General features: G+C 46.2%; 1 protein-coding gene across 6 annotated transcripts; it reads left to right on the forward strand.

The window, feature by feature from the left end:
- On the forward strand, window positions 1–26957 carry spock2 (SPARC (osteonectin), cwcv and kazal like domains proteoglycan 2). Of its 6 annotated transcripts, none has more exons than XM_035606916.2 (11): window positions 1–385; window positions 12164–12172; window positions 12729–12774; window positions 20109–20223; window positions 20591–20696; window positions 22626–22734; window positions 22920–23054; window positions 23553–23771; window positions 24266–24328; window positions 25282–25422; window positions 25950–26957. In XM_035606916.2, the coding sequence occupies exons 1-11, from the start codon at window positions 197–199 to the stop codon at window positions 26084–26086; spliced, it is 1269 nt and encodes a 422-aa protein (XP_035462809.1). In that variant the 5' UTR covers window positions 1–196; the 3' UTR covers window positions 26087–26957. The 6 variants fall into 6 exon arrangements, with proteins under 6 accessions (XP_035462809.1, XP_035462810.1, XP_035462812.1 ...); XM_035606917.2 differs by having other exon boundaries at window positions 20115–20223; XM_035606918.2 differs by having other exon boundaries at window positions 2–385; window positions 25282–25413.
- Window positions 26958–27392: the final 435 nt, after the last annotated feature.

Consider the following 27392-nt stretch of genomic DNA (forward strand, 5'->3'; position numbering starts at 1 on the left):
CAGCAGAAGGAGCATCCTACAAGGTGATCAGTTGGTAGTTTCATTCCAGCCTCAGCATCATCCTCCTCCTCCTCCTCCTCCTCCTCCATCCCAGAAGAGGAAAAAGCCGACAGCCGGTGTGTGTGTGTGTGTGTGTGTGTGTGTGTGTGCGCGCGCGCGCCTGTGTGTGTGGGTCTTATTCTTTCTGCCCGCTACCATGGTGGACATTACGGATGTCGTGAGCCTTCTCGTCCCGCTGGCGATGCTCGCGGGGTCCAGCCTCCAGAGCGACGCGAGGAGCGCCAAGGACGCGGAGAAGTCGGGCAATTTCATGGAGGACGAGCAGTGGCTGTCCACCATTTCACAGTACGGCCGCAAGCTCAAGCACTGGAACCGCTTCAGAGACGTAAGTCCGCCGCGGTGATGGAGAGATGCGCGCTGCTGCGGTACAAGACGCGCCGACGGGCCAAAACAGTGACCGCACACTTTCTTAGCCAGATTACGCACGCAAAGTTATTTGGTGCCGCTGTTGAAACCTTTGCACACACTCGGGGAACATCCACACTTTACATGGATTTAAAAAAAAAAAGAGAGAAATTATTTTTTTAAAAACTGAGTGTAAGGAATATGACTGGTATATATAGATGATAAAATGGCAATAGGAAATGTATGAGGGATGACAGTATAAGCTTATTATTGTGAACGTGTCGCAGCAGGTTGAGCCTGTTTTTTAAGGATGGATGAATGATAAAGGTACCAGACTGACCTCAGTTACTGGACAATTTCATTTTTCCAACTCCCTCCCCGAACTCAGTGATTTATTTTTTTTTCAACCGGAGAGCTAACCGTAAGTGGAAACTAAAGCACCCCCAGGAAAGCTAGGTCAAAAATAAATTAAAGCCACAGTTGCAAAAACGCAATCCGTACGTACAGGCTCGCTGTACTCTTCTCTCCCGCTTCTAGTGTTTGGGCCCCTCGGTGAATTGTAGAAAATGAATGCTTTTCGTCCCTGTTGCACAGCAGGAGCAGTGCACACCTAGTCCATCATACTGCCCCAAATACGGGCCGCCTCGGACGCGTCCCTGGGGATTCCACAAACAAGAGAATTAAGTCATTAGAGCCGAAAGGGGCCCAGATTGATTGATGTGCACATTCACCCGCCGGACGGACTGAACTGGGTTTGCAGACATTGATTAAGGCCCGCGGGGTGTATGCGCGCGGTGATCTATCGCCGTGTCTGTGGATGTTTATAGAAGTAGTTTCACCTGCAGCTCAGTGAAATGATTACTAATGATCCCAACAGGATTTGGACAAGCGTGCAGTTGGATTATGTACCACATGACTCCTGGTAATTGGGTTTTAATTGATCCCGGCTTGGGCATCATTATTGGATTTGAAATGTGAGCAGTCGGCCTGAGCGTCTATCGGACAACGATGCCTTTCTTCAGAAGGAGAAGCTGCACGAGCCTTTCCGTATAACAATCGACCATGGTGTCATTTTTGATCCACATTCATTGATCTCCTTCGAATTGGGGCCCCGGACATCCCTGATGAAATGGTGAAGGATCATGAAAAATGGGCGCCCTCCTCTCCTGGGGACAGTTTAGTTTGATTGGTTATAGAGCAGCAGCTTCACTCTCACCCCAGCACATCACGTTGTTTCAAAACACAAACACCTGGAACATGCAGAGCATATCCCAAGACTTAAACGGTTCAGGGAAAGTGGGATGTTCTTCTTCTTCTTCTTTTTCTTCTTCTTCTTCTTCTTCTTCTTCTTCTTCTTCTTCTTCTTCTTCTTCTCTACACTGATGGTTTGCCATCCAGTACAAAGATGTCACTTGCTCTACTTTTCCCCTTTCTTCTCCATTCAACATCAAAGCTGATGCTGCTACTGTATCTCTTTCATGATCATCATTCCCAGGAGTAATTTTCTTAATGTGTGTGTGTGTGTGTGTGTGTGTGTGTGTGTGTGTGTGTGTGTGTGTGTGTGTGTGTGTGTGTGTTTGTGTGCATGTGCGCTTGCGTGGATGTGCATTTTTATGGTAATGTCTATCTTTGTGCATGATTTTGTGAGGGCTTTTGTGTGTGTGTGTGTGTGTGTGTGTGTGTGTGTGTGTGTGTGTGTGTGTGTGTGTGTGCGTAGGTGTGTTCTCATTTTTAAGGGCAGGAGTACTTGTGTCTCTGGTGATGATGCTGATGACAGGAGAAACATCAGAGAAGTGAACCACTGAACCTCCCGGGGGAATCACCAATAGAAACAGCTTTGATTTCAGCTCGCTGCCGTAGCAACAGCAGTCCTGTGTGTTATGGTGTTGAAATGGAGCCCGTACCACTGGGAGCGAGATGACTCTATCCCCTCACCAGTCCCGCTCCGGGGAGGGGGATGAGTGGAAACATCCCTTATTCGTATTTGTGATATTAAGACTGTAAACTGACCCATGTGCACCCATTAGTATTTTCCTCGACGATTCTTAATGAGAGCTGCTGAATATTGAATATAATGAACACTTAATTGGCGCTGTTTCATGTTGGTGCTTGAGCTGGGGAAAAAAGAAGAAAAGAGAAAGAACTGGAAAATGAGTAGTTCGGTCTCTGGGAATTTGTTGGTTGATGTATAAAGGATTTGCCAGTGACACACTTATAGGTATTCAGATTACACAAATTGATGTTGACATGCACAGTCCTCCGAGAGCTGAACGTTGAATATTAATTCAACACTAGAAAGTAATAATCAAAGCTGCGAAACATGAGAGGCGAGCTCTTTCAGTCTCCCTTCTGCACAAATACACACACACACACCGACGCACGCAAACACACACAATGCATAGGCGGCAGAACACACACTGTCAATATTTCATATTTATTCTCTTACGAAATGTTAAAGCAGATTCCGGATAAGAGCCTATTACACTTCCAATAAAAATAGCTTCCACACTTCAATCTATTTCACAGGAAGAGAAGGAGATTAGATGTAACAGTTAACAGTCACCGAATAACAGAGTGGGATACCTTCAATCCTTTAATCTGACAGGTGCACTCTACATTTCATTCCACTAATGCACCAAATCCAGGAAATATAAATGAATGTGCAGAAGACAAACTGGGTAACAGGGAAGGCAGCCATGTATCTGAATGCAGAGTATATTATATTATTTTCCACCCAAAGTCTGGTATCTTTTTAGCTAAAAGTTTTAGTTTAAATTAATACCATCACGTTCATACTGTTAATGAATCTTCCACTTGGAGGTCTGAACAGAAACAGCGAGCTCCAATGGCAAATGGAGACATACAGCCAGCTAGAAATATTTGCATATATGATCCTAAAAAAACATCTCGTTGTTTATCACATGAACTCATTTTTTGGAAACTGTGGTATTTTATGCGTAGTATATTCATCAAAGCAGTAAATTCAACAGTAAAAATTCAATGCTTTTTGCTCAACTTGATGTTTTTATTCCTGTTCGTTTAAGACAAACTCAGATGTCAACCTAGAACAGTCGGCATCCATCACAGAGCCGGGTCGGTGTTTAAGATTTAATATTTTTTCGTTTGATGCCTTTCTGTCTGCTTTCCCCATCTCCTATCGTGCACTGTCAGTGCCTCGTAAATCTGTAGTCCATAAACATATGCCTCTGCACTTAGGCAGCCAACGAGCACCCAGTACCGATCCTGTCTGCACCCGTTATCCAGTCACTTAATTTTTGATGAACAGAAAACACTTGGTGCAAGCACAAAAGAAACATCACATCCCTCGTCGATGCCAGTGGATTAAATATGTAGAATGGTGAAAGCACTTGCTGCAGGTTCTGGCAATTGTTATTATCGTGTGATGTGATGTGATGTGATGTGATGTGATGTTCTTCTGCTCTAACTGGAACGTTTGACGGGAGGTTCACCTGGACGACACCTAAACCGGATTTTAGCCTCTCGTTCTCCTGAGCTGGCCAGATTCCAGCAGAGTTTGTGTTGTCGATGCTCCTTTTCTGTCATTTCAGCACAGCATATGAAACATAATTGTGGATAATGGCATCTGTAACACTGGAGCCAAATCCTCCATTAAAGACTATTCTTTCGGTAAAGCATTCTGATATTAGAATTGACTGATATTGATGCATTGAGGCTATGAAAGATGATAAAAGCCAATCAGAAAACCATTAGTCTCCCCAATCATACTTTGTTCTGACGCGAGGCGTTCCTTATCGTGCTCCAGATTCCCTGTTCCTTTCAAATGTCCACAGCTCCGTTTGCAGATGGAGTGGGTCCCGATCTCCTCCGACGGCTCCGAGCTACCGCTGGTTGTGCAGTATGGGAACGCGTTACTGGTGCTTCCGTGGGGTGTCTTGGCCTGCTACCGGGGCCCTGGGTGGGCTGTAATTGAGTAGAAGAAAAAACAGCCGTTCATCATGCGCCGCGCGCACGGCTACAGCTGCTTCCCGCCGCGGTACACTAGCCACAGCTGAAGGGCCCAGGTGCTGCGGAGAGACTGGGGAGGGGGATCTGATAAGTAGTGATGAAAAGCCGCGAATATCAATTTTTCCTTTGCAGATGCAATTGTGTATCAAATTGAATGAAAAGTATTTTCACCCGGAAACTCTCCACGCGAGTGTGACTAATAGCTGCAGGGACCGCAAAGACTCGGGACTCGGAGGCGTCCGTTTGACAACACCCTTCTTCAGAGATGCCAGGGAACCCCTGAGAGCGTTTCACACGCCTGACCTCTCGAATTGACCCGCCTCTGTGTTGGCTGCACCTTGGGAGTCTGTATGCCAAATTGGCTGCTTGCTGCAAAAACACCGAACATTCAGGAATCTGCCCGTTATTAGATCTTTGGGATACGTCCAATGTCCTGCTGTAGTTATAAAACCTATATATAGCCCGGATATTAGCAGCTGTAAAAGTTTTACTGTTAGTAATATGTCCCTTCTTTGAGGAACTGCACATCGCAATGTGAGTTTATATGAATTCAGGAAGTAAAACAGAGTAAAATTCATAATTTGCTCACTTTTCAAAAAGGCACTACACCTCTTAAAGTATTATGAGACTGCATATGGCTTATGAGATTCGGCAAGACAAGATCAATTAATCTAACCGTTTTTCTTTTTCTTTCTCTCCTCTTAAAGCCAACAATAACTCCGAGTGGCAGTGGCTGTCCACACAGTAAATGCCACCTAAGTGTTATTACCCTTTGGGTTAGAGCCAGACTGAGTCACCGCCTGCGTGCGACCGGCTCCCGTAGGTACAGCAGCTGATACAAGACAGGGAAGGTTAGAAAATATGGAAGTGGTTGAACATAAAGACGTTTGAGCATCTGTGAGAGCCAGAGAGCGGGCCCTAATGAGAACATGTCTGCCATCAAACCCAGAAGAACAAACTGATGTGCACTTGTAGCCTACATGCTGTGCGCGCACATAAAAAAGAAAAAGAAACCCAGAGTGTGTGAAGTTTAGACGTGTGTTTTTGAAAGAAGCCGGTGGCCGAGAAGACCTCGTGGTCAGTCAGCCTCAAGCCGTAACATGACGGGAAGGATTTATCTTATCGTGCGTTCAGAGCATAGCCAACGAGGCACGGTGTGTCTTTCAAGTTTCAGATTTGTGCAATGTCCGGGCGGTGGTCTCTTATTTTGACCCTCTCCAAAGCGAAAACACCAAAATCGGCAAGGAATGGAATAAATGCTTTGTTTGTCTGTGAAGCTGCAACCGCGAGCAAGTAGAGCGAAATTGTTCCCTACATGCAGGAGATGCCCGATCTGACAGTCCTTCCGAGGCTGGAAGAATTTTATACTACAGTATGTTGCAGGGGTTGCACATAATTCATAAATAAAGAAGAGAGGAAGAAAAAGAAATGACTATTAATAGCGATGCGCACTACATTGCACACGCAGTGGAAAGAGCCGGCGGACGCGGCTGTATCAGATTAAGTTAACATTCGTAGCTTTGCTCGGTTCTGCTCTTTTATTGGATTTGGGAAAGTTTAGGCTCTGAACGCTCAAATCACTAGCGTTGCGTTTGTCAAACAGTCAACCTTAAAAACCCTTTCTCTTGATATGATAAAGGTGAAACCTTCTGTGTCGAAATACAAGCAAGCAGCGACAGTCAAACAGGGGTTGATGAAACCATCTGATGCTGCATTTGGTCTTGTAGTTAGTATAACAGCAATATCTAACCCTCTCTACGTAAGAACAGGTTAACCCACAATCGAATTTGACGGTAAATCCTTGTTGCCATTGTGAACGTGGTTGTGCCATCTCCGAATAGGACGCTTACATGTTGACAGCACCAGAGGGCTAACGGACGTTCTCCAAATTTAGAACATCTGATTTATTCTTCTTAAATGTTCAAAGGAGTTTTTAGCGCACAGGTGAAACAGAAAGGGGGACACAGCAGTCACGCAAATATTGTTTGGAAATTTAAAAACGCAGCATTAGATACGAGGAAGTCCAATGGCTGGGCCGCACCAGAAATGACGGCGCATTCTGCCCGTGGCTTGTCTTTCCGCGAGACGAGCCAGGTTTCACTCCACTGTTGCTGCTGATCTAGTTGTGACTGTCTTCATTCGATTGCATCGTTCTCGTGTCCCCTGTCCTCAAATCACTGGCGAATGTTAACCTCCTCGAGGCCCCACACACCAAGGAGACGTCATTGATTATCTGTTGTTGCACACGTCAGTTTTTTCAGTTGAGTTCCGCGGTTTTGCAGTGAAGTGTGAAGGTTCTCGCTGTTTGCGGCGGATTCTCCAGTGAGTCGCAGACTGTTTTCCTATTCCCTCCGGGGCCATGAGAGGCACAGGGGCTGATTTTATTTATAGATAGTGAGTACAGGGCTGGCATGAGTTTCACTGAGACTGTGTGGACTGAATGTGACTTTTCTTTAGGCCTGTATCTCTGTGTGTGTGTGTGTGATTGGACATTTTGGCCGCTAAGTAGGTTAACATTATTGCCAGATTCAATGAACATAGAAAAATGATCTGTCCTGTGATTATGCGTATAGTGGAATAGGAAGAAAAGCAATTCACCATTTACATACTTGAGTGCAATTCAAAAACCAGGCTCTGTATTTGTTCGTCATCCGTTTCTGGTCGCAGTATTTCTGATATCCATCATCTCCACTTGAGTGTGAAAAACGGCTTGAAAGAGGCAGGGGATAATAATGTATAATGTACAATATCTATAGTAGTCACGGTGAAAGCGTCTCACCATTCAGCGCAGATTTGAATTAATACGCCTTCAGGGTGAAAGAGATTAATCATGTACGGATCAGTGAGGAGCAGTTCGATGCCGACAGTGTGTCTATTCATCTGTCAAAATACATACAAAAGCGATTTCATATGAAAGGAAAGAAGTATGGTATTTTTAAAGGTTGGAAAGAAATGAGAGCTTTAAATTTCTCACTCTTTATAACTCGTTCTATTTGTGAGGAGCATATTTAAAGTCTGATTTTTTTTCGCTTCCCTATGTTTGAACCGAGGGATAGGACCACTCTGCAATGATGAAGCCAAGCGTGCAGCCGCTGGTCCTTCAAATCTCAATGCATATATTGACATACATCCTATGCTCTATTGGAAAATGAAGTCAGCACAGTCCCCAGAGTCAAACTACAACGGTGTTTTTTTTGGATACAGTATATCACAAAATCTGAGGATGTATCAATAAAGAAATCTTGCGGAGTAATAATTCACAAATCAAATCAAAGTCCCATGGGGTGTAGAATCGAATATAGCACAGGTCTCTGTTTTCTCTGTCCGTCCTTCTCGGCAATGTTTGTTCAATAACCTGAAAACGAAGAGAGGAAACACTGTATATTAAAACACCACCAAAATCTTTGTTTATTTTGAATAATTTTCCCCTTTACATTTGTATACTTCTCTCCAAGTATTTTCCGAACACCTCTGGTATATTGTGCGAGTTCTTTCTCTCGTCATCCATTGATCTGCATCCCAAAAATACCACTTCACCTTTTATTCACCCAGTCCTCCCAACTCCCTTACATAAGCCCCACACTTGACTCCATCCCGTGAGGGAAGCAGACCAGACCTCCAACATTTGATGCTCTGCCTCGTCTTCCCTGCAGTCCTTAAGCATCTCTGTTCGGAATCCGTGTGCACATGCAGAAATACAGGAGTCGCCGGGCGTGCTTCTGGTGCCCCCCGAAGCCTGCTGTGCATGAAGATAAGGGGAGCACATTCAGGATGAGAACGTTGGGTTTTGTTTTCATCTCAGACGCGCCGCGTGTGATCTGTAAACCGTGGCTGAGAGGCAGCGGAGTCTTTACAGTATGTGCGTCTCCAGGTGGGAGGAAATGATATGATGCTCTAATGTAGCATCGCTCCAGTCCTCGGGGCATTCTTTTTCTTCTTCCCTTTTTCAGCTTTATTTCATCAGATTCTGGGGTTACGTTTTGTATTACATCAGTATCCAGAGTGTGCTTCGACAGGATTACCATTGATGTCGAATGAAAACATCAGTGCATGAATCCTGAACCCGCTGCAGGCCTGTTTGAAGATATTAAATTAGGATTAGTGCCAGGATGTTTGAGTGGGTTATCCCCCTCCCCCCCGTGTACATCGCGTACCTTTAAATGAATCGAATTTGTATTTCAAGTTGTCCACTATCTGCGTTCTTCAGCTGCTATCAGCAGCAGTCAAGTCGGGTATAGGATTGTACAGATTGCACTGATTTAAAGCAAACTAAGTTTTTTAAACTGTAATTCTTTGCTTTACATTGGCTGGTTCTTAGTTTGGGGGTCCAAAAGTCTGACACCACTTGAAATGGACTAAATTTGTATCAAAATACCAGAAGAAACAACTCGGCCATTCATTTTGAGCCATCACCAATTAGGATGTGTGCATGGACAGATCCCCACTCAGTGGCTCTCGTCTTTAAAGCAGTTCCAGTTGCTTTAAGGCCTCTCGGCGTCGGCAGGGTTGACTGGGAAGAGAATGAAAGAGGGCGCTTGAGCGCCAGAAGTGTCGGGCATGCAGCTCGGTCCTCGGTGAAAGTCCGGAGGGAGAGATTACAGCAGCCTGTAGTGGAGTTCGGTCTCAACTTGTGCGTAGCAGCTGACTTTGCCCATCCGACCCTCTCACGTCAGCATCGGTCATTGCAGCAAATAACAAACACATGAATACGCTCGGGTGACCAAGCCCCTCAAGTGACTCGATTTTTATGGAGCCACGATGTCTGGAGAGGGAGGATCATTGGGTCAGATCAGTTTCCCAGTTTCTTTTCACCATGATTGAAATAGGTGAAGTCATTTGAACCCTACACCAAGTGGTTATTTTACCCCCAAATCACTTACATTTCTCTAAACCTAACCCGTTGTTTTTGTGCCGACATCCACCCAAACGCAAACCATACTGTAGCAGTGTAGTTTTGAAACCTGATCCTCCGGATTAGAAAGTGCTTTAATGTGTCATTCTGAAGGGCAATGGACCGACAAAGTGTCTCGTCATCCAAATTGGAGAACTTGTTGGTTCTGTTGATAATTTGATGATCTGCAAAAAAGGAACGCTGTAGGAAACTACACACTCAAATGTCTTTGTTTCATCAGACCTGAACCACTGTTTTAGTCTGTTGGGGTTTTTAGTTTTTTTTGTTGTTGTTGTTGTTGCATCATTTGAAGATGAAAGCATGAAACTGGCTGACATCTACAGACCCTCTCCCTTGATGCTTGTATTTACTTTGACAGCAGCTCTGATGCTTTTTCCCCTTTATCTTTACCCATAAAAATACATTTAAAAAAGCTTTTGGCCAGGGAAACGCTCTTTGACACGAAAAAACTGCAGAGACTGGCGTCTGTGTGGGCTTCAAAATTGGTCATGGCGCAAGTCTTGTGAGCCCTGGTGCCTTTTTTGACGCAGAATGCTGCATGTGACTGATCCAGTAAAGGCAGACATGAACAATAACTGTGAGAGAAGGTCGAGTGCAAACCTTCGTCCTGCAGACGATCCCGCACGACAGTGTTATTACTGTGTCCTTTGTTACTGACGGGGCATTGACAGCGCCCCCCCCCCCCCCTGCTGTTACCATGAGCCAACCCCTCAGGGTAACCACGGTGAACGCAAAGTGCATCTGACAGCTGACATTTACCCAGGAACGCCCGTCAGTCACACACACACACACACACACACGCACACACGCACACACGCACGCGACCTGTCGGATGGGCACACGTGCGGCCGCGCATTCGTTTCGACCATTTCTCCAGTTTGTTGTCCTTTTATCAAGCCAGATCTGCGTCTTGAACAAACCTGCGCAGTTCCACTGGCGTCGAGTCCAGTTTGCTGGTGTCTTCCCCTCTCCGGTGGAGAGACTGATCAGGCACCGAGATGTGAAAGATTCCGGGATCTGCCGACCAGCACAGAGGAGTGCGGCAGAAAGGGGGAGCAGTCGGCCTTGTTTGACGCGGAGGGTAAGCTTCTCCGCTCTGTTAGACGAGAGGAGATCGGATATGATGCTATCAGGTAAATCACAGAGCTCCTGGGTGCAGCTGAGTGTTTTCAACTCTCGTCCTACTTCCTTTAATCACTTGTGTAAAAGAAATGAATTAACAAAAGCCTTTGCATCTGAATTTTGGCCCCGCGAGTCATTTTTTCCGAGTGATGCAACTTCTCGGGCTGTGTGCTAAACTTGTCGCCGCGCTCGCCGCGTTTCACGCTCAATTTCACTGTCGACGCGGGATGATTTATTCTCCCCGAATACATTTTCTCTCTTCAGCCTTTCTTTTATGAAACCATCGATTTCCCGTCCCGTCAGCGCGGCGGGACACTTCCCTCATCGGTGCTGGCAGAAACACAAACACAAGGGAGGCTGCTAAATAATGCAGGAGCTGAAGCATCGATAAAGGAGACATGGGAGGCGTTAGATTAATGGCCCGGTCATAAACTCTTTGAGGTCTTACCCTGCTGATGCGTGACTCCATCAGGCGCAACAAGGTTAAACTGCACCACTGACAATCACTCATGAACCTGCGCCGGGGTGTCGGGTTAGAATCCGGACGCACGCCAGTTTCCTGGAAGTGACCTCAGCGTCAGAGAGGCGGGGACATGAGCTCGGCGCTGCAGCGAGCACGGGACGGGCAGAGCAGCGGTCGCTGGGTAGATTTCAGCGTTCGGAGGCGGGCGTGCGTGGTTGCCAGCGATGGAAATATTCACCCCTGTGAAATCAAACTGTGAGGGTCAAGGGAGGTCGCGGCTTTCACGAGGGCTGCTTATTTCATGTGCAGTGTCAGGATTCATGGCCTTCCAGGGAGCCGCTTGGCACACGCTGCCAGCACAGTAAATGTTTACGGTGATGAGTAAGTCATCGCTAAGGAGGGGTGGTGCGGGGTGGAGGGGGTGGCCCATTGTAAATACCTTCAAATGACTCATGTTTATTTTTTCAGACACAGCAAATGCGCTCCGAAAAAGATTTGCATCCGTGCCGTCTCCCGCGGGATCCCCGGCTCCCTCACGTTCGAAGGGAGTTCACTCGGATTTGTGTCTGACTTCATGCACTGGCGCCCCTTTTACGACTATTGAGGTTTATCGCCTCCGCCGGGCAGGTCGTGTTTTCACCGCTGCCCGTTGCTTTGTTTCTTGGTCGGTTTAGTTTGTCGGCAGGATTTGGCAAGAGAAAAGCACCGGACTGATTTCCACGAAACTTGGTGGAAGGATGGGCCGTGGGCCAAGAAAGAATTTTGGCACAGATCAAGGATTTCCTTATTTTATTTTTTTCTTTAACAGTGCAAGATAAGATGCAAGGTGGAGTTTTTTTTACATTTTCACCAATATCCCATAGGGAAAATGTGGCCTGGTGTAGCCAGACTAATACCCAAATGCGTATAAGTCTGGAACCTCTCGGTTCATTTTCGACCATTTTCGATCTCCAAGAGGCGTTACCAACGGACCGAGCATAATGCCTTTTTTTTGTTTCCAAGTCGCTGTCCGATTACACAACATCCACAAAATCCTGATGAAGCAACACACAATCTGACATGCGGCCATTTTATTCTGTACCTGTACTGTGACGGTTGCTTGGTTAGTCGTGAATCTTTAAATGTGACAAAGACATGTGCTTTTAAAATGAATATGAAAATGTCCTCTTTCTTTGTGGTCCAGGCTGTTCGATTTACAGCAGCTTGGTTGATTCGTCATTTTTCTCCGTCACTAATATTGTCTCTTTTCTCTCCTTTTGCTGTCCTTTCACCAGGAGGTAGAGGTCAGTTCTCTCTGTGGTCTTTTTTTTAACTACAACACTTCTCCAGCTGCCTTTGTATGCTGGCGTTTCCTCTCTTGACACATTTTCTTGTCTTTTCGTGTGTCTTTATCTTTACTTCTCCATCCATCCCGCCCAACTCCCCCCTTCTTCTTTTTTACATTATCGCCTTCAAGTTGCTCATTTTAATTAGAGCTACTAATGTTCTTATCAGATAGACGAAAGAAAAAAAAGACAGCTCACCTCCCGACGCCATATGTCTCACACGTAGGCATTGGGTGCAGATTTGTTGGGCTCATTTCCACAAAGATGTGCACACCCGTCTGTCTTGGGTGTGACTCACTTAGCGGATTGTCAAGCTGCACGACTAATATACACATTATTTAGTCAGTGTGCGAGGATAATGTAAACTACATCACGTCTCCACTACCGAGATGACAGTGTTAATGTGTTTTACCCTCGGCAACAACAATGTGCACTCAGGCCTGTAGTGTGTGTTGCTTGGCTCCTTGTTCCCTGTAGACACTGATAAATAACTGCTCTCCTCGTGTCCCTGCAGGATGATGACGCCCGTACCTGGGATGAAAATCAAGGTTCAAATGACGGTAAGTGTCATGTTTTTGCAGGGGCTTAGTTAAGTCCCTGAATGCCATTTAACATAAGTGCATGAGAGTATGGTGTTATATGTGTGCCTTTTAAAAATAAGAAATGGTTATCATGCATAATTTGATTCAAGCAGACAAAAAAACTAATCTGCACTGAATAAAATTGCCGCCTGAAATGTGTTCATCATAGTGAACGTTTTTATCGCATATTAGATTAATGTTGGCTCAAATTACATTTGCTCAGATTGATGACGATTTCTCTAAACAAAACATACCATATCGCCGTATAAAAATGCTGTTGTTGTTGTTTTTTAAATATTTCTTGTAGTCTGAGATTAGTTTTAGATATAAGATTGTCCTCCTGAATTATCTTTGTTTTTATCCTGAAAGTGAAAAACAACCCATAATGCAGCACTCCTTTAAGTTACAACAGACGAAAGACATGGAGGTGTCACGGTTGCAAAGTCTCATGATTTCCTGAAAGCGGATTGTCATGAGCCTGAGCTGTAGTATTGGAGGCGGAATCTGTGGCCTGTATTTGAACTGCGACGCCTCCCAGTTGGTCACTGGTTCACCCTATTACTCCATGTGTGTATTCTGGGGTCGGCCGCTCGCTGTCCACATTCGCGCTGGTTCCTCAGCAAAAAGGTTGGAGGATGTTAGCGCTCGGCTTTGACTGCTTGAGTGGATCTGATGCGCCTCCCCAAGGAGATGCTGAACACATCGGCTCGTCAACCCGTCGCCGCTCCCTCCTCTTCCTCTTCATATGCTGCACCCGAGCAGGAGCCGAGCGAAAGGGGCTCGCCGTCTGAGGGCCCCCCCCCCCCCCGCCCTAATTGATCTCCTGCTGCGACTTCAACATTAATTGAGCCACCGCGAGATGAAGTCATGACACAGAGTCGTGTCCGCAACCATTGTCGCTTGATTTGCTGCTCAAATGAAATCAGCTGAATGGCAGAGTCCATTAGCACAATTTCCAAGGGCTTAACGAAGGACTAATTATGGTTTCCAATGAAAGGCCAGAGAGGGAGCAGTAAAAGCATGTGAGGAGGGTTGAGACTGAGGTGGGGGATAATATGCATTGAATCAGTGTGAAGCAACTGACATCACCATTATTCCTGCCAACTCTTAAGCAGTTCGGTGATGGGGAAATTGTGGAGTGGAGGGAGAGAGCGAGTTGATTAGTGCAGGAGAGTATGATGGGATGACAATGGAGGGAAAAAAAGTGGAAGGATGTCTTTGTGTTCCATTCATTTGTGAAGGGGAATATGTTTCTTACACTGAAACTGTGAAACAAGGCTACGGCGCATGCAGCTGATTAATTTATATCAAGCATACAGAAGCTGTGTTATCTTTAATGTGTCAAAACTTATGTTGATCTTCATTTATGTTTCTCTCAAGAACAAAGCTGTGATATTCACTTTCGGAAACACCAATTATCTTTCAAGCACCTCTTAAATTTTTCCTAATAGCAAATGACAAATCCTAGCAATGCTTCAGATATTATTTCTCTTTCGAGCTTTACCAAGTGCTGATGGTGTATAGTTACGCTGAGGTCGACCACCGTGAGCCTACAGACCAGCTTTATAGTCCCTCATTTTGGTCTTCTCATGATAGTGAGACTGAGAGCTCATCCACTGCACGTCCACCTACATCTGCAACCATACACCGATTGAACGGTACTTGCTGTCAATCACGCTGTATCTGCATACAGTTCTTTAATAGTCTATTTTACTCTGAATGTGACCAGAATTTGCTCAGTGAACATCAGGCTGTATTGAAGAAGACTAGAAACTAGAGATTAAGACCATAAACTCCTCAGGAAAATGTTTTACTGACGTTAAAAAATGAAGCAGTCATTTTCTCGAAGACTTCTATAGAAACTGACTTATTCTTTTGCAACCAGTGAGTCGCCCTCTGCTGGTCATTCCAGGGAATACAGGCTTCAGGCACTTGCGCGTTGGCTTCATTTTCCGGACCCGGTGACTACGTCCATTTATATACACAGTCTACAATTGACACTGGATGATTAAAAAGGTCTGCACTGACCATAAGCCTGGGTTTTGCAGAATTGTCCAATACTGATGCTCTAGTGTGGCAGATGAGCTGGAATCATTTTGTCCGGGCTCAAAGATCACTTACACAATTGGCATCTCTTTGATGGAGAGTTCAATCGCGTGTGCTCAGCTTTAATGAAACTTTACCAAAGTTTGACATGCTTGCCCCAGGTTAGCGGATGAAAAGGACTTAGCCACTTTAATTTCACACAGCATAAAGCCCTTCATCTATCTATTTCCCTTTCCCTCGTCTTGAAATGAGAGTGCCACCTCCCTCCATTGATCCGCCATCCTTTATGAGTGGCCGTATGGAGCAAAGGAGCTAAAAGAGGAGATATGTCCCTCTGAGAAATCACTGAATCAGTGTGATATCTCTACACCCGAGTTTGCATGTGCCTACAGGCCTCATTTCTCAGCCAGGCAGCCCCAACGGCGGCCCCGACGTTTGGCGGAAGACAGAGCTTTTGAACTGTCAACACTTCTAACGTGCACACAGTCGCCGCCAACAGCAGACCGGGGGAAGAAATTTGCATTCAGACACTGCAGTGGCTGACTCCACTTCAGCGGGAACTGTGCTGAGTGTGAGGGAGAGTTCAGGGTAATCTGCTGTGGATTTCGACGGTCAATTCATCAATCCAGCAACGGATTGAATCACCTTGCTCTTAAAGACGCCAATCGCTGCAGGGGAACACTTGTAATTTGGATTTATAGGCAAAAACAAGTCGATTTGCACACTCGCCCGGTGCACGACCACGCCGACGCTCACGTGTTTGTGCGCTGCACTCACAAGGCTCCTTTTTCACACACACACTTTTGAGACTATCTTGGCTTCGTGGAAGCTTATCTCGGCCAGTGAGGCCAGGTGCATTGACACTTTCTGGCAAATCAATGGTTTCAGATCAATGGCAGACACTAAGGAGATAGGAAAACGTGCTGAGTCCACACTCAACAAGGTCTGAGGTTTAATACCTCTTGAGGCTATTGATAGATAGATTGGTGCCTGGGTCACACACACACACACACACACACACACACACACACACACACTCTGTAGATTTCAAAAAGGTGTTGAAATCTCCAGCTAAAGATGGACGATGCAGCAGGTCTTTTATTTTGCATTGGAAAAATCCTGCCCTCTGTAAAAACCTCTCCACTGCTATTAACCCATTGTTAATCCACAATAATAACAAAGCAGACTGTCCCCCCGAGGAGACGGCCCAGCTTTTTTGGCACACATTGTACACATCTTGTGTCTGGAGCACAACTACTCTCAACATCCCAAAACAGCAGCTTATCCTCCAGGGACTACTGCTGCCCTTCTCACCTTCACAAAAATGATCCCAGTGTCACCACCTTTCCTGCTTTCTGTCCTCTGGCCACCTGTGGCTTCTTCTATCAAATTCAAAACCCCACATATAGTTAAAGGCTCTGAAGGGCTCAGTGTGTTGGCATTTAAAAACTAATCTGTTTTAAGCTGCTTTCAGACATGCACCAAAGTCAGGATTTTTTCCAGACCGTTTCCTGCCAGCCTATGGTAGAATGTCCGCAAAATAGCGGAGTGAGCCCATGTGAGAATACAGTAGGGAAATCTTAAGATTCACGGCGTGCAAGTGGGCGCTCCACCCAGGCGCCATCCCCTCGCCTGAGTGTTTCAGAATTGCTCCTGCTGTTGCGGACGTGTCTGACGCGGGCAATCTCCTGCTGCGTTCTTCAAGCGCGGACGGCAAACTCCGGAAAATGTTTGGACCCAATGTCACGGACATTAGTTAATGAGTTAAATATCTGACAACCAAACCTATCGCCCATTCGGATATTTGTAGCTTGAATTCTAGTAATTTCCCAATAATTTTTCATTTTTCGATGGTCACTGGAGATGATTGGTACCACTCTCGTTTGTATGCCAAACATGAAGGGGAGCATGTCTTTGTTCCCTCGGCCCTGTGTTCCCTCAGCCCTATGTTCCCTCAGCCCTGTGTTCCCTCAGCCCTATGTTCCCTCAAACCTATGTTCCCTCAACCCTATGTTCCCTCAGCCCTATGTTCCCTCAAACCTATGTTCCCTCAACCCTATGTTCCCTCAGCCCTGTGTTCCCTCAGCCCTGTGTTTCCTCAGCCCTGTGTTCCCTCAGCCCTGTGTTCCCTCAGCCCTGTGTTCCCTCAGCCCTATGTTCACTCAACCCTATGTTCCCTCAACCCTATGTTCCCTCAAACCTATGTTCCCTCAACCCTATGTTCCCTCAGCCCTGTGTTCCCTCAGCCCTGTGTTTCCTCAGCCCTATGTTCCCTCAGCCCTATGTTCCCTCAGCCCTGTGTTCCCTCAACCCTATGTTCACTCAACCCTATGTTCCCTCAACCCTATGTTCCCTCAAACCTATGTTCCCTCAACCCTATGTTCCCTCAACCCTATGTTCCCTCAGCCCTATGTTCCCTCAACCCTATGTTCCCTCAGCCCTATGTTCCCCAAACCCTATGTTCCCTCAACCCTATGTTCCCTCAACCCTATGTTCCCTAAACCCTATGTTCCCTAAACCCTATGTTCCCTCAACCCTATGTTCCCTCAGCCCTATGTTCCCTCAGCCCTATGTTCCCTCAGCCCTATGTTCCCTCAGCCCTATGTTCCCTCAACCCTATGTTCCCTCAGCCCTATGTTCCCTCAACCCTATGTTCCCTCAACCTTATGAGGGACCTTAACCCTAACATAGGGCCTAATTTTGATGGGGGGGAAATTTCATAGAAATGAGGGGAACATAGGAGCTGAAAGGAGAGTGAATATTAGATGTATATTTTCACCTGGACCATGAATGAATGCTAATGAAGCTCTGTATATAAGATATTTGTCATAATAGGAGGAGTCAGTGTTCCTTTGTTAAACTTGTTGCACTGCCTGTAAGTAACAAAAAAAAAATGAATTAATGCAGGTTTTATGGAGACCTTTGCCTTTTCTTGTCTTGCTGGTTTTGTTTGGCTTCGGGGAGTCGAGCCTGGACTAACAATTGCAGAGTCTTACACTGCAGAGTCTTGATTGGCTTCACTGCTACCGAGAAGACAAGATAGCGCTGATGATGTTATAGTCTGACCCTGTAAATAGAAGATAACAGGATTGATGATGAGTACGTGGCCCGGGCTCTGCTTCCGTTATCCCCAATCTGCAGGGATAAACCTTGTGCACATCTGGATTGGATTAGATCGAGGCGCAGGGAGCCTAATTAGGGGAGGGTTATTTGCTGCAGGCATTAGTTTAATTCCAAAAGAGCGAGTTTCAGAAAGGGAAAATGGAAGTAGGTGGGTGAATTGGGGAGTGAACAGGGGGGAACGAGTGAATGTGATGGAAGGAAATAATCAACATGCAGGCGGAGCGAGAACAAGAGCACACAGTCACACAGTGAAGGTATCTGAAACGAGGAGAAGACAAAGGCATGTCAAAAGAGGGGAAGAAAGGCAGATTGATAGACATGATTGCACGGCAGGGTTTCATAAACAGAGAGGGAGAGATGTTCTCTCAGGAGCACCAGATTGAGCTGCAAATCACAGTCAACCCAGAAATGATTCCCTGGACCACGGAGAGCCTGTTGCCATGGAAACGTCATCATCGCAGTCACTGCTTTAATCTGTGGAAGCCTGTTAAATTAACATGAGGCTCAGGCAGCCACCTTATGTTTCTGTGTTCACAACACAACACTGTGCCAGCAATGTAGCCGCTCGCCACCAGCCAGATTTATTACAAATGTTTTGCTATTGCAAGGCAGGATTATCTACAGTACTCTCTCTCCCTGTTTGTGTTCTACTTCCTCTCATTTCTTTGATGTAATTATTGGTTAAATCTTCATAAAGATGGCTTGCAAAATGCATAGTCTTGCCCTCCTACCTACTGTTCCGCACCCCCATCACTACGGTACCTCGATCCCCTTATTCTTTGTGTCAGAAAGCGTCCCGTGGTTTGTGTTGGCTGCTGCGCCCCGATTCTGCCGTCGGTGTGAATTGGACTGGGGGTGAAACGTCCAACCTGTGAGGGCAAGGGAGGCGGGCGGTGACAAAAGAGGAAAGAGTTGAGGGAAAAGCAGAAGCAGGAAAAGCCAGCGAAAGATAGAAAAAAAGCTCGGAGATGTGCGTGATACTGTACACTCGCCGAGATATTCTACACGTATCAGTGCCAACTGGGATGCGGGGCGACCAGAGAACACGGCTCCACCGCTGACAGGCGAAATGGATGAAGAGTCTGCATGTGGGCATTAATGCCTTCAAGCCTCACTGTTCCTCCCGAGCAGCAGAGCAGCCAGTCAGTCAGTCAGTTATACAACCAGCCCAGCCATGACAGGGGGCGCGTGTGCTGTTTTGGATTTGCTTCTCAAATCAGATATCTGTCGGTTCGCTTCAATAATCCTGGGATGTAGGCAGCATTAATGTATTCAGCCACCGGAGAGGACAAGAGAGGAGATCCTAAGCCTCCTTGCTAAATTATAATAGCGCCATCAAAAACAGGATACAGTAAGAGCGGGGGCATGAATGAATGAATGCATGATTTGCGAGCACATCTGTCATAAACATGAAACCTGCAATGGTAATCTGTGAATAAGACACATTCAGGTGTACAGTACGGATTGGATACGTGTAAGTGAATAAAAGCTGGGGGAGTTGAAGAAAATAGAGTGTGACATCCGTTGTCGAGCTCCAGGAGGCCTGCTCGGAACAGACAGCTGTGACATATGAGTGTGTTTGGGGCGCTGACACGCGGCCCGGCATTAGCTGCTCGCAGAGAGCGTGATGGATGGGGCGGCGTGAGCTGGCCATGCTGGCTTTAGCCAACATTGCAAGAAGTGTTTGTTTAGCAGGTCACTTCAAGTGTAATATCAGAATAATACTTAAACATGTAAAATAACATATGTGCCAGTGAGGTGTGACACGTGCAGGTTCATCTTTTTTATTGAGCGCAATGACATTATCTCGTGACAAGTTCTACAAGTGCAGCCACATTAGAAACACATTTATATTCTCCGTGATCTTTATGGTCAGAAATAGGATCCCAAGATGCTTAAAATGCAAGATGCATGGTTGGTTCACAGCTACAGGTCCGACAGTTCTGAACCAGTCTGATATTGTACTGACTCGCAGGTTATTCTGAGCAAACACAGGGGCAGAAATTTGGGATCAGAGACGGGGGGGGGGGGGGGGGGGGGGGCGAACCGAAGGAGGAAAGGCAGGGAACGATAGAGAAAGGGGTACAAGTGAAGTACAGAAGAGACAACAGCATACATCTCATTTTCCCTTTGATTTCCCCCAGATGTAGACACCACCAAGGACCCCTGTCAAAAGGTTAAGTGCAGCCGGCACAAGGTGTGCATTGCCCAAGGCTACCAAAGAGCCGTGTGCGTCAACCGCAAGAAACTTGAGCACAGGTGAGTGAGTGAGTGAGTGTGTGTCTGTGTGTGTGTGTGTGTGTGTGTGTACGAACTAACACCCCAAAACTCACAAAGTAAAAAACACGAGGTCCACCCCGGCAGGTTCACAGTCCGTGGCTTGAGCCGGTCGGGGATGTGTCTCCCTGTCAGCCACAGTGGTAATAATGAGCTCCTTTTGTGCACCAGTGCAACGCGACCGCCCGCCGCTTAATGCTAATACATTCAGACAAGAGGGATAAGGGGGTTGTTTGCTCCGTGTTCGGGGTCGGTGCTGCTGTGTCTGCGCTCCGAATTAGCACAGCAGTTGCTGTCTCAGCTGGACTGAGCGAGGCTGAAAGTGTTTGTGTCCTCTGTCCTGCCGCAGGCTGAAGCAGCCGGCTCTCAGGTCTCCTGAGGGAAACTGTCAGCCCTGTCCCATCTCCTCCACCGGGCCCGTGTGCGGATCAGACGGACACAACTACGCCTCAAAGGTAGACCAAAATGAATACATGCCCACGGGACTGGTAGTTAATTCAATATTACCATTTGATCTAGTTTCACTGGGTTCCGGTCTCAGTGATACGTATGATAAAATTCAACTTTATTGTCATTTTGCAGGCAGTAGCTTTTAGTGCTCTTCAATTATACTAGTGATAGTGTTATATTATGTCAAAGTGGGTAAAAGGAATAATGGAGAAGCCTGTCAACAAAAGCTGTACAGAACCTTCTTGCGGGAAGGATTTATTGCAGGGCCGTTGTAAAAGACGGCATTAGTTTTAGTTAGCTGTGCCTCATAAACTGTCAACAGAATATCAATATCAACAGAAATGTATTTTTTATCAATATTGTGATCTTTATGTCAGCTTTATCCCCCAGTCGTATAAATATGTCCACCTCATACATGTGTTTCTTTAAATCTTATCTGGAGATAATATCCGCTGTGATTTGTCGCCATACACATTAAGTTGACCTGAATTGAAGTACAGTACTAAAAAGAGACAGTCCTGTCTTCTTCAGGACATTAAACTGGGAGATATTGAATAACCTCTCCCATCCCAAAATAGCATGTTGGTAAAAAACAAAAAATAAGAGGAAATAATATCATTAGTCTATCTGCACGATGTGGTTTTTTTTTTAATGATTGAACCCCCTTGATATCTAGATATCTATCTTTGAAAGCTGTTCTAATCAAATCGTCTTGTTTTAATAATAGATCAAATGACTGTGTGTAATGTGAAACGCGATCGGTACGGGTGATGAACAGAGATTTACCACTTGACTTCTTGACTCGATAGTTCACCTGAGCTCTGGGAAACATTTAAACGTCTTTCAGATCTTTTTTGAGACGCTGTCGTCGGTTCCCCCCTCACTGCACTCATCGGTGTTTTCCAGACGGAGCAGGCAGCTGCTTTCGACTAGAAACGTGTCTGATAGTAACCCACCGTGCACTACCTGCCCGGCACCAAACGACAGACAGGCGAAGTTGGCAGCCAGCTGGTGGAGCATTGAGTAGCTGAACAAACAAGAGATGTCCCTCAGGAGTTGACGGAGAGCAAAACAGAGCTGAGGGGAGAGGGAATGTTCCACGTACGTCTGACCGCAAATGAGAAACAATCAGTGCGGGTTTAAGTTCAAATGTACATAGGAATACCTTCTTTTTTTCTTTCTTTTCTTCATCAGCGTAATGGACGAGCGCATTTCCCTCAAAGGAAAGGCAATGAGGGTAGAAATAATCCCTTGGGTGTGCGTGCACGGTGACAATCACTCGCTCCGAAACTGTGAATCCCTCTCAGTAAAGGAGTGAAACATTTATGTACGTGTGAATCTGGCACCAGATGTACTGTGTAGGCTTTATAATAACAAATGTGGGTGTTAATGAAAATGACTAAAATAGCCTTGGTAGGTTATACAAACAGCTACGTGTCGGAAGCAGAATTTAAAAATACTACGCAATACATATGTATAACCATATGTACGTTCATTCACAGCTTTCTCTTGGTATTATATACATGCAAACATATTGTACCTACATTGTGGGGTTATTAGTAATACACACCTTCCACATTCAGGGCGGAGAGTTGTGAAGAGACTCTCGGGGGGGGGGGGAGTGGAGACAAAGAGACATAATCTATGGGATCAGAGGGACCAATTGAGGCTGGTGACACAATCCCGCGTTTATTGATTTAATGCTTTGTCTTTTGGAATCCCTATTCTTGACCTTGCGTGCAACGCCGAGGTCAGAGAGTGCATTCGGGAGCAATTCTCAGATCTGAATTAAAGGCGTATACAGTGGTGGCCGCCTCATGAATATTTGATCTGCGTTGCAGCAATAACTCATTTCACTTCACCTTTGTGTCCCCTTGTCGAATGTCGCCGGTGGGTGCGGTAATGCACGTGGGTGCGCGGCCTTGTGTTTTCAGTGCAAGCTGGAGCAGCAGGCGTGTCTTACGGGGAAGGAGCTCAGCCTGAAGTGTTCGGGTCTGTGTCCTTGTCCAACCGCCACCCCCACGCCCAAAGAGGGTAGACATGGTAAGATCGAGCGCACAGGGAGTCACTACACGAAATGACCCGGCCAAATGTGTTGAAGAATAATTCACCGGTTACGAAATTGCTTGCCATTTTTCTTTTTCTTTTTAATTCTTTTTCTGTCTCTCTCTCAACCACAACCATCCTAACAAACATCATCTTCTCCCTCTCTTCTCCGGCCTCCGCAGAGAGCTGTACCGGACAGGATCTGGCCGATCTGGGGGAGCGCCTGAGGGACTGGTTCCAGCTCCTGCAGAGCAATGCCAAGCAAAACAACAACAGCAAGCCCGGGGCCAGAGCCCCTGCAGCCAGCACCACATCAGGTTGGAGCTCCTACCTAATGAATCCTAACCCAATTAGGAGGAAGTTGCGGTACAATAACATTTGTCAAAACAAGCCTCGTACCCCCCGGTGAAGACCGGTAGTTGTTGCTGCCCGGGAGCTACTGCTGACAAAACAGTTGACACTACAATTGAGAAAAAGCAAAAACGAGCGAGGGCGTTAAGAAAGCCTCACCAATTTTTGCGTCATGGTTCAGCCAGCGCTTCGTACCGCCTTCGTGTTTTCGGTGGCTCTCACTGGATAGATCGTGCAACCAATATTTGTGTTTGAAAACAATGACTTGGGAGAGCTGACATTGCATGCGCTTCAGGGCAACGCGTCAGTGAGCCTCAGGATATTTTTGTAGAGACCTGTGACATAATTAGGAAAAGAAATGCATTTGCTCTAGAAGCAGGAGATATTTCTGAGCACACCTGTGTAGTTCCTGTCTCCATTCGTGCGGCCATCCCCTGGACGTTTGTTTTTCCTTGCGTTGGCAGTGCTGGACAGGAGCCTGGTGGCCAGCTGTAAGGACTCCGTAGGCTGGATGTTTTCCAAGCTGGACACCAACAACGACCTGTACCTGGACCGGGCCGAGCTGGCCGCCATCAACCTGGACAAGTACGAGATCTGCATCCGCCCCTTCTTCAACTCCTGCGACTCCTACAGGGACGGCAAGGTCTCCACGGCCGAGTGGTGCCTCTGCTTCTGGAGAGAGAGTGCGTATTCTCGGGGAGGGTGTGCATGCACGCTTGTCAAGTGCCCGCGTGTGCCGACATGTTCCCCTTGGCGTTTGCGCTCGTACTTAAAGGCGCTCAAGTGCCCTCAGGTGTGTCCGCCTCTGTGTCGTGTGCTAGTCCGTCACTATTTGTCTTCCTACTCACCCTCTTGTGTCCCCTACGGGCGGAAACGGTCACTGCAAGGCACTGAAAGCAGTTCTGCTGCTTGTTGACAGCCTGGTTCTCCCACAGCTCTTTTAGATTTGTGCCGGTAAGACAACCGGCCGAGCAGAAACGAGGTCCTCAGCTGATACACTTGTTTGTTAGCAAGAAAAAAAACCAGAGAATTGATTTTTGGAAGTTTCAAGCGGTCATTTACATTGCTCACAATAGAATTTGTCAGATCTTAGGTATGAGTCAACATCTCCGTGACTCGTCTAATGGGCTTTATTCCTTTATTTTCACTTCTAAAAGTTATTCTCTGCTCTTTTCAGAGCCAGCCTGCCTGGCAGAACTCGAGAGGATCCAAGTACTAGACGGCGGCAACAGAAGGTTTGGTAGGTATCTGACTTCACATGAAAAGCGTTTCAACCCAACTGGATTGGCCTTTTCTCGGTCGAGGAGATTCGTCGGGCAGATGACGGGGATTACTCCTCGATCAGTCATGCGGATAAGAACTTAAAGCCGACAGACGGACGAAGGAAAGCAACCATCAGTGTGTTCAGCGTGTCAGTGTGTGTGTGTGTGTGTGTGTGTGCGTGAATGTTAGTGTGTGTAAGTGTTTGGATCTGTGTGTTTGTTCGGTGACCACGCTGCAGCTTTTGGCCGACTGACTGGGCTCTGAGTCAGGACTCTCCAGGGACACAGAGCGAGGGCGGGGAGAAGTCTGCTAGCCCAAAGCTCAGATGATGACTTGGAAGACTGTACGGACAGTTCTGTTTTGTCCTGTTTCATTTGACTTACACAATTTTTTCCTTTTTTTTAATATTGTGGATTAGCACCTGAAACATTTAACATCATGAGAATCCATCCGTCTCTGAAGTGTTTATCTAAGTTTCTCCTGGTTGATTTCTCCTGGCATTCTACACTCTTACGTGTCTTTACTTTGTATTCACGCAACTGTTAAGAAAATCTAAAACTCTCCAAGCCTGCATCCTCCCTTATTCCGTGATGATTAGCTAAAGCCACCCCCTCAACACACCTACACATCGCCCCAATATGCGTCAGCATGCTGACTTGGTACTTATTCAGCCCTGTCTTGCTGCGTGAACACATTTGTGTTCGTGCAATATGGAATAGTCTGCCACAGACGTTTGCTGCATGCATTACATTCTCACTTGGGCTGGGTGCCATGTGTGATGAGGCATGATGCAGGTTGTCTGTAGCTGCTATGGAGTTCACAGGGTTCGGAGAGATACTATATGCGAGGTCAGGCCGCTTTACCATACGTGACTCATTAATTTGTGTGTGTGTGTGTGTGTGTGTGTGTGTGTGTGTGTGTGAATGCCAGGTCGATTTATCCCTAGCTGCGACGAAGACGGCTACTACAGGAAGCAGCAGTGTGACAGGGGAGAGTGTTGGTGTGTGGACCAAAACGGAGGCGAGGTGGCCGGATCTCGGATTCGTGGCAAGCCAGACTGCGGTAAGTCCGGTAGGTTTCACCTGTCAATGTACAGTATTCGTAGAAATTGAACCTAAACACTTAATGTAGCTGGCAGGCCCACGACAGTTTCTCTCCTTTTTCACAAGGCCTCCTTTATGTTAAAAAAGGGCTGAGGCTCCACTGCAGCATAACTCACTGCGGGGACCAGTGCCACATTCATGTGTCCGGAGTCATTTGCATTCTAAAGCGCTGCTTGTCGCTTTGAGAAAAGTCTTTCAAGATAAATGAGGTCTGGCTGGACTGAACCTACGCCTGATAAAAATGGGTCCCCTGGCAAGGTTTAGAAATAGCTATTAAAATCCAGACAAAGTCAAACATGTGCCCCCTATTTTTGCTACTGCGGTCAGTGTTTTTAGATTGATTTCAGCATTTTTAATTTGGTTTTGAAGGGACTGCATCAGAGTTGATAGGAAGACATGCCGAGCGGAATTCATTGCAATATACAAGACGACGGCAGTGGATAATTTCTCCCTGTGCACCCCTCCCCTGCATGTTTTCTGTCCATCTTTCCACAGATGATGAAATGGCATACTCGGGGGATATTGGCAGTGGCGTTGGATGGGAAGATGAGGAAGAGAAAGGAGTCGAGGAGACTGCAGAGGAGGCTGAAGAGGAAGAGGGAGAGGTAGATGATGGTGGCTATATCTGGTGAAGGGCCAACGTGAGCATCTTGTTTGTTCCAGACACGACCACACAGACACGCACACACGCACACACACATAGATCGTGCAGAGAGATGGACATGGTGAAGCTGTCACACTCGGAACAACACCGGCTTATGAAAAAGCGAGGGAGAGGGTTTTCGCGGGTCGGGAGAGGGTAGATGCATATGTTATGGGAGTATTTAATGTTACAGGATGTTCTTAAAATGAACAAGGGAGGGGGGAAATATCACTATCATGAAATGATGGGTGCGGAGTTGAGAAATTAGTCCCTCATACTTGTGATTCTTTGTTCTCTTCTGTTGTATGTCCTTTGAACTATCATTGAGTTTTTAGCTGATGCATTGAGGAGACTTTGAGCAGCTGCGGGGTGCTTGTCATGTGGTTGCATTCAAAAAAAAAATGGAGAAGGATCAGGTGCTTTTCCGTAGTCTAAAGTGGCCTCTGTCTTTTTGCGCAGATTAACACAATTTAGATAACCAGTTTTGGTTTTAGGCAGGAAACCAGTGACGATGAGAGGGAGACCACGTTAGAAAACTGAAAAGCTCCCTTTCCCTCTACACGTTTACATGTCATTGGCTTTGGCTCGTGTGTGACAGTAGTGCTCGGTCTCATCCATGACCTACTACAGAAAAGGTTCTCATCACTCGCATCACTCTTAAGCTTGTATATAATGTGTGTATCAGAAGGCAGGTCGTCACCTATTAGTCCTGTTATCAATGCCCTTGAAAGACTAGCAGAATATACTGCTTAGCCGACAAGTGTACATCGTATCATCATGTGGATCAATTATTGTGTTTAATAAAAATGAAAAGATTCAATTAAATAAACTGGTCTTATGTGGCTCAGCTGGCCACCATACATCTGCATCTGTGCTTTTTTTCCCCCCCTCACTCTATTCCCTATCAGGTTTTAGCACCATTATGATCCTTGAGTGTGCATAAATTAGGCATACAGCTATTTTTTTTTGGAGTAAGCATTGAGTGCAATTGATATCTTTATTTGCTTTTCCACCAGAAGAGTCATGCTTGTGACTCTGAGGCTGTGGTTCAGGCACAGCAGGGCTTTGATTTATGCTAATTGAGCTGCAACAGTTTACTAAATTAATCACCGACTATTATAATAATCGCTTAATCAGTTCAAATAGTTTTTTTGGGCGGGAAGTAAAATTCTCTTATTTCAGCTTTTTAAATGTGAATATTTTCTGATTTCTTTGCTCCTCTATGAGATTAAACTAAATATATTTGGTGTGTGGGGAAAAACAAAACATCATCTTGGGCTGTGGGAAACACGATT

Source organism: Scophthalmus maximus, chromosome 10 (genome assembly GCF_022379125.1).
Source record: "Scophthalmus maximus strain ysfricsl-2021 chromosome 10, ASM2237912v1, whole genome shotgun sequence".
NCBI lineage: Eukaryota > Metazoa > Chordata > Actinopteri > Pleuronectiformes > Scophthalmidae > Scophthalmus > Scophthalmus maximus.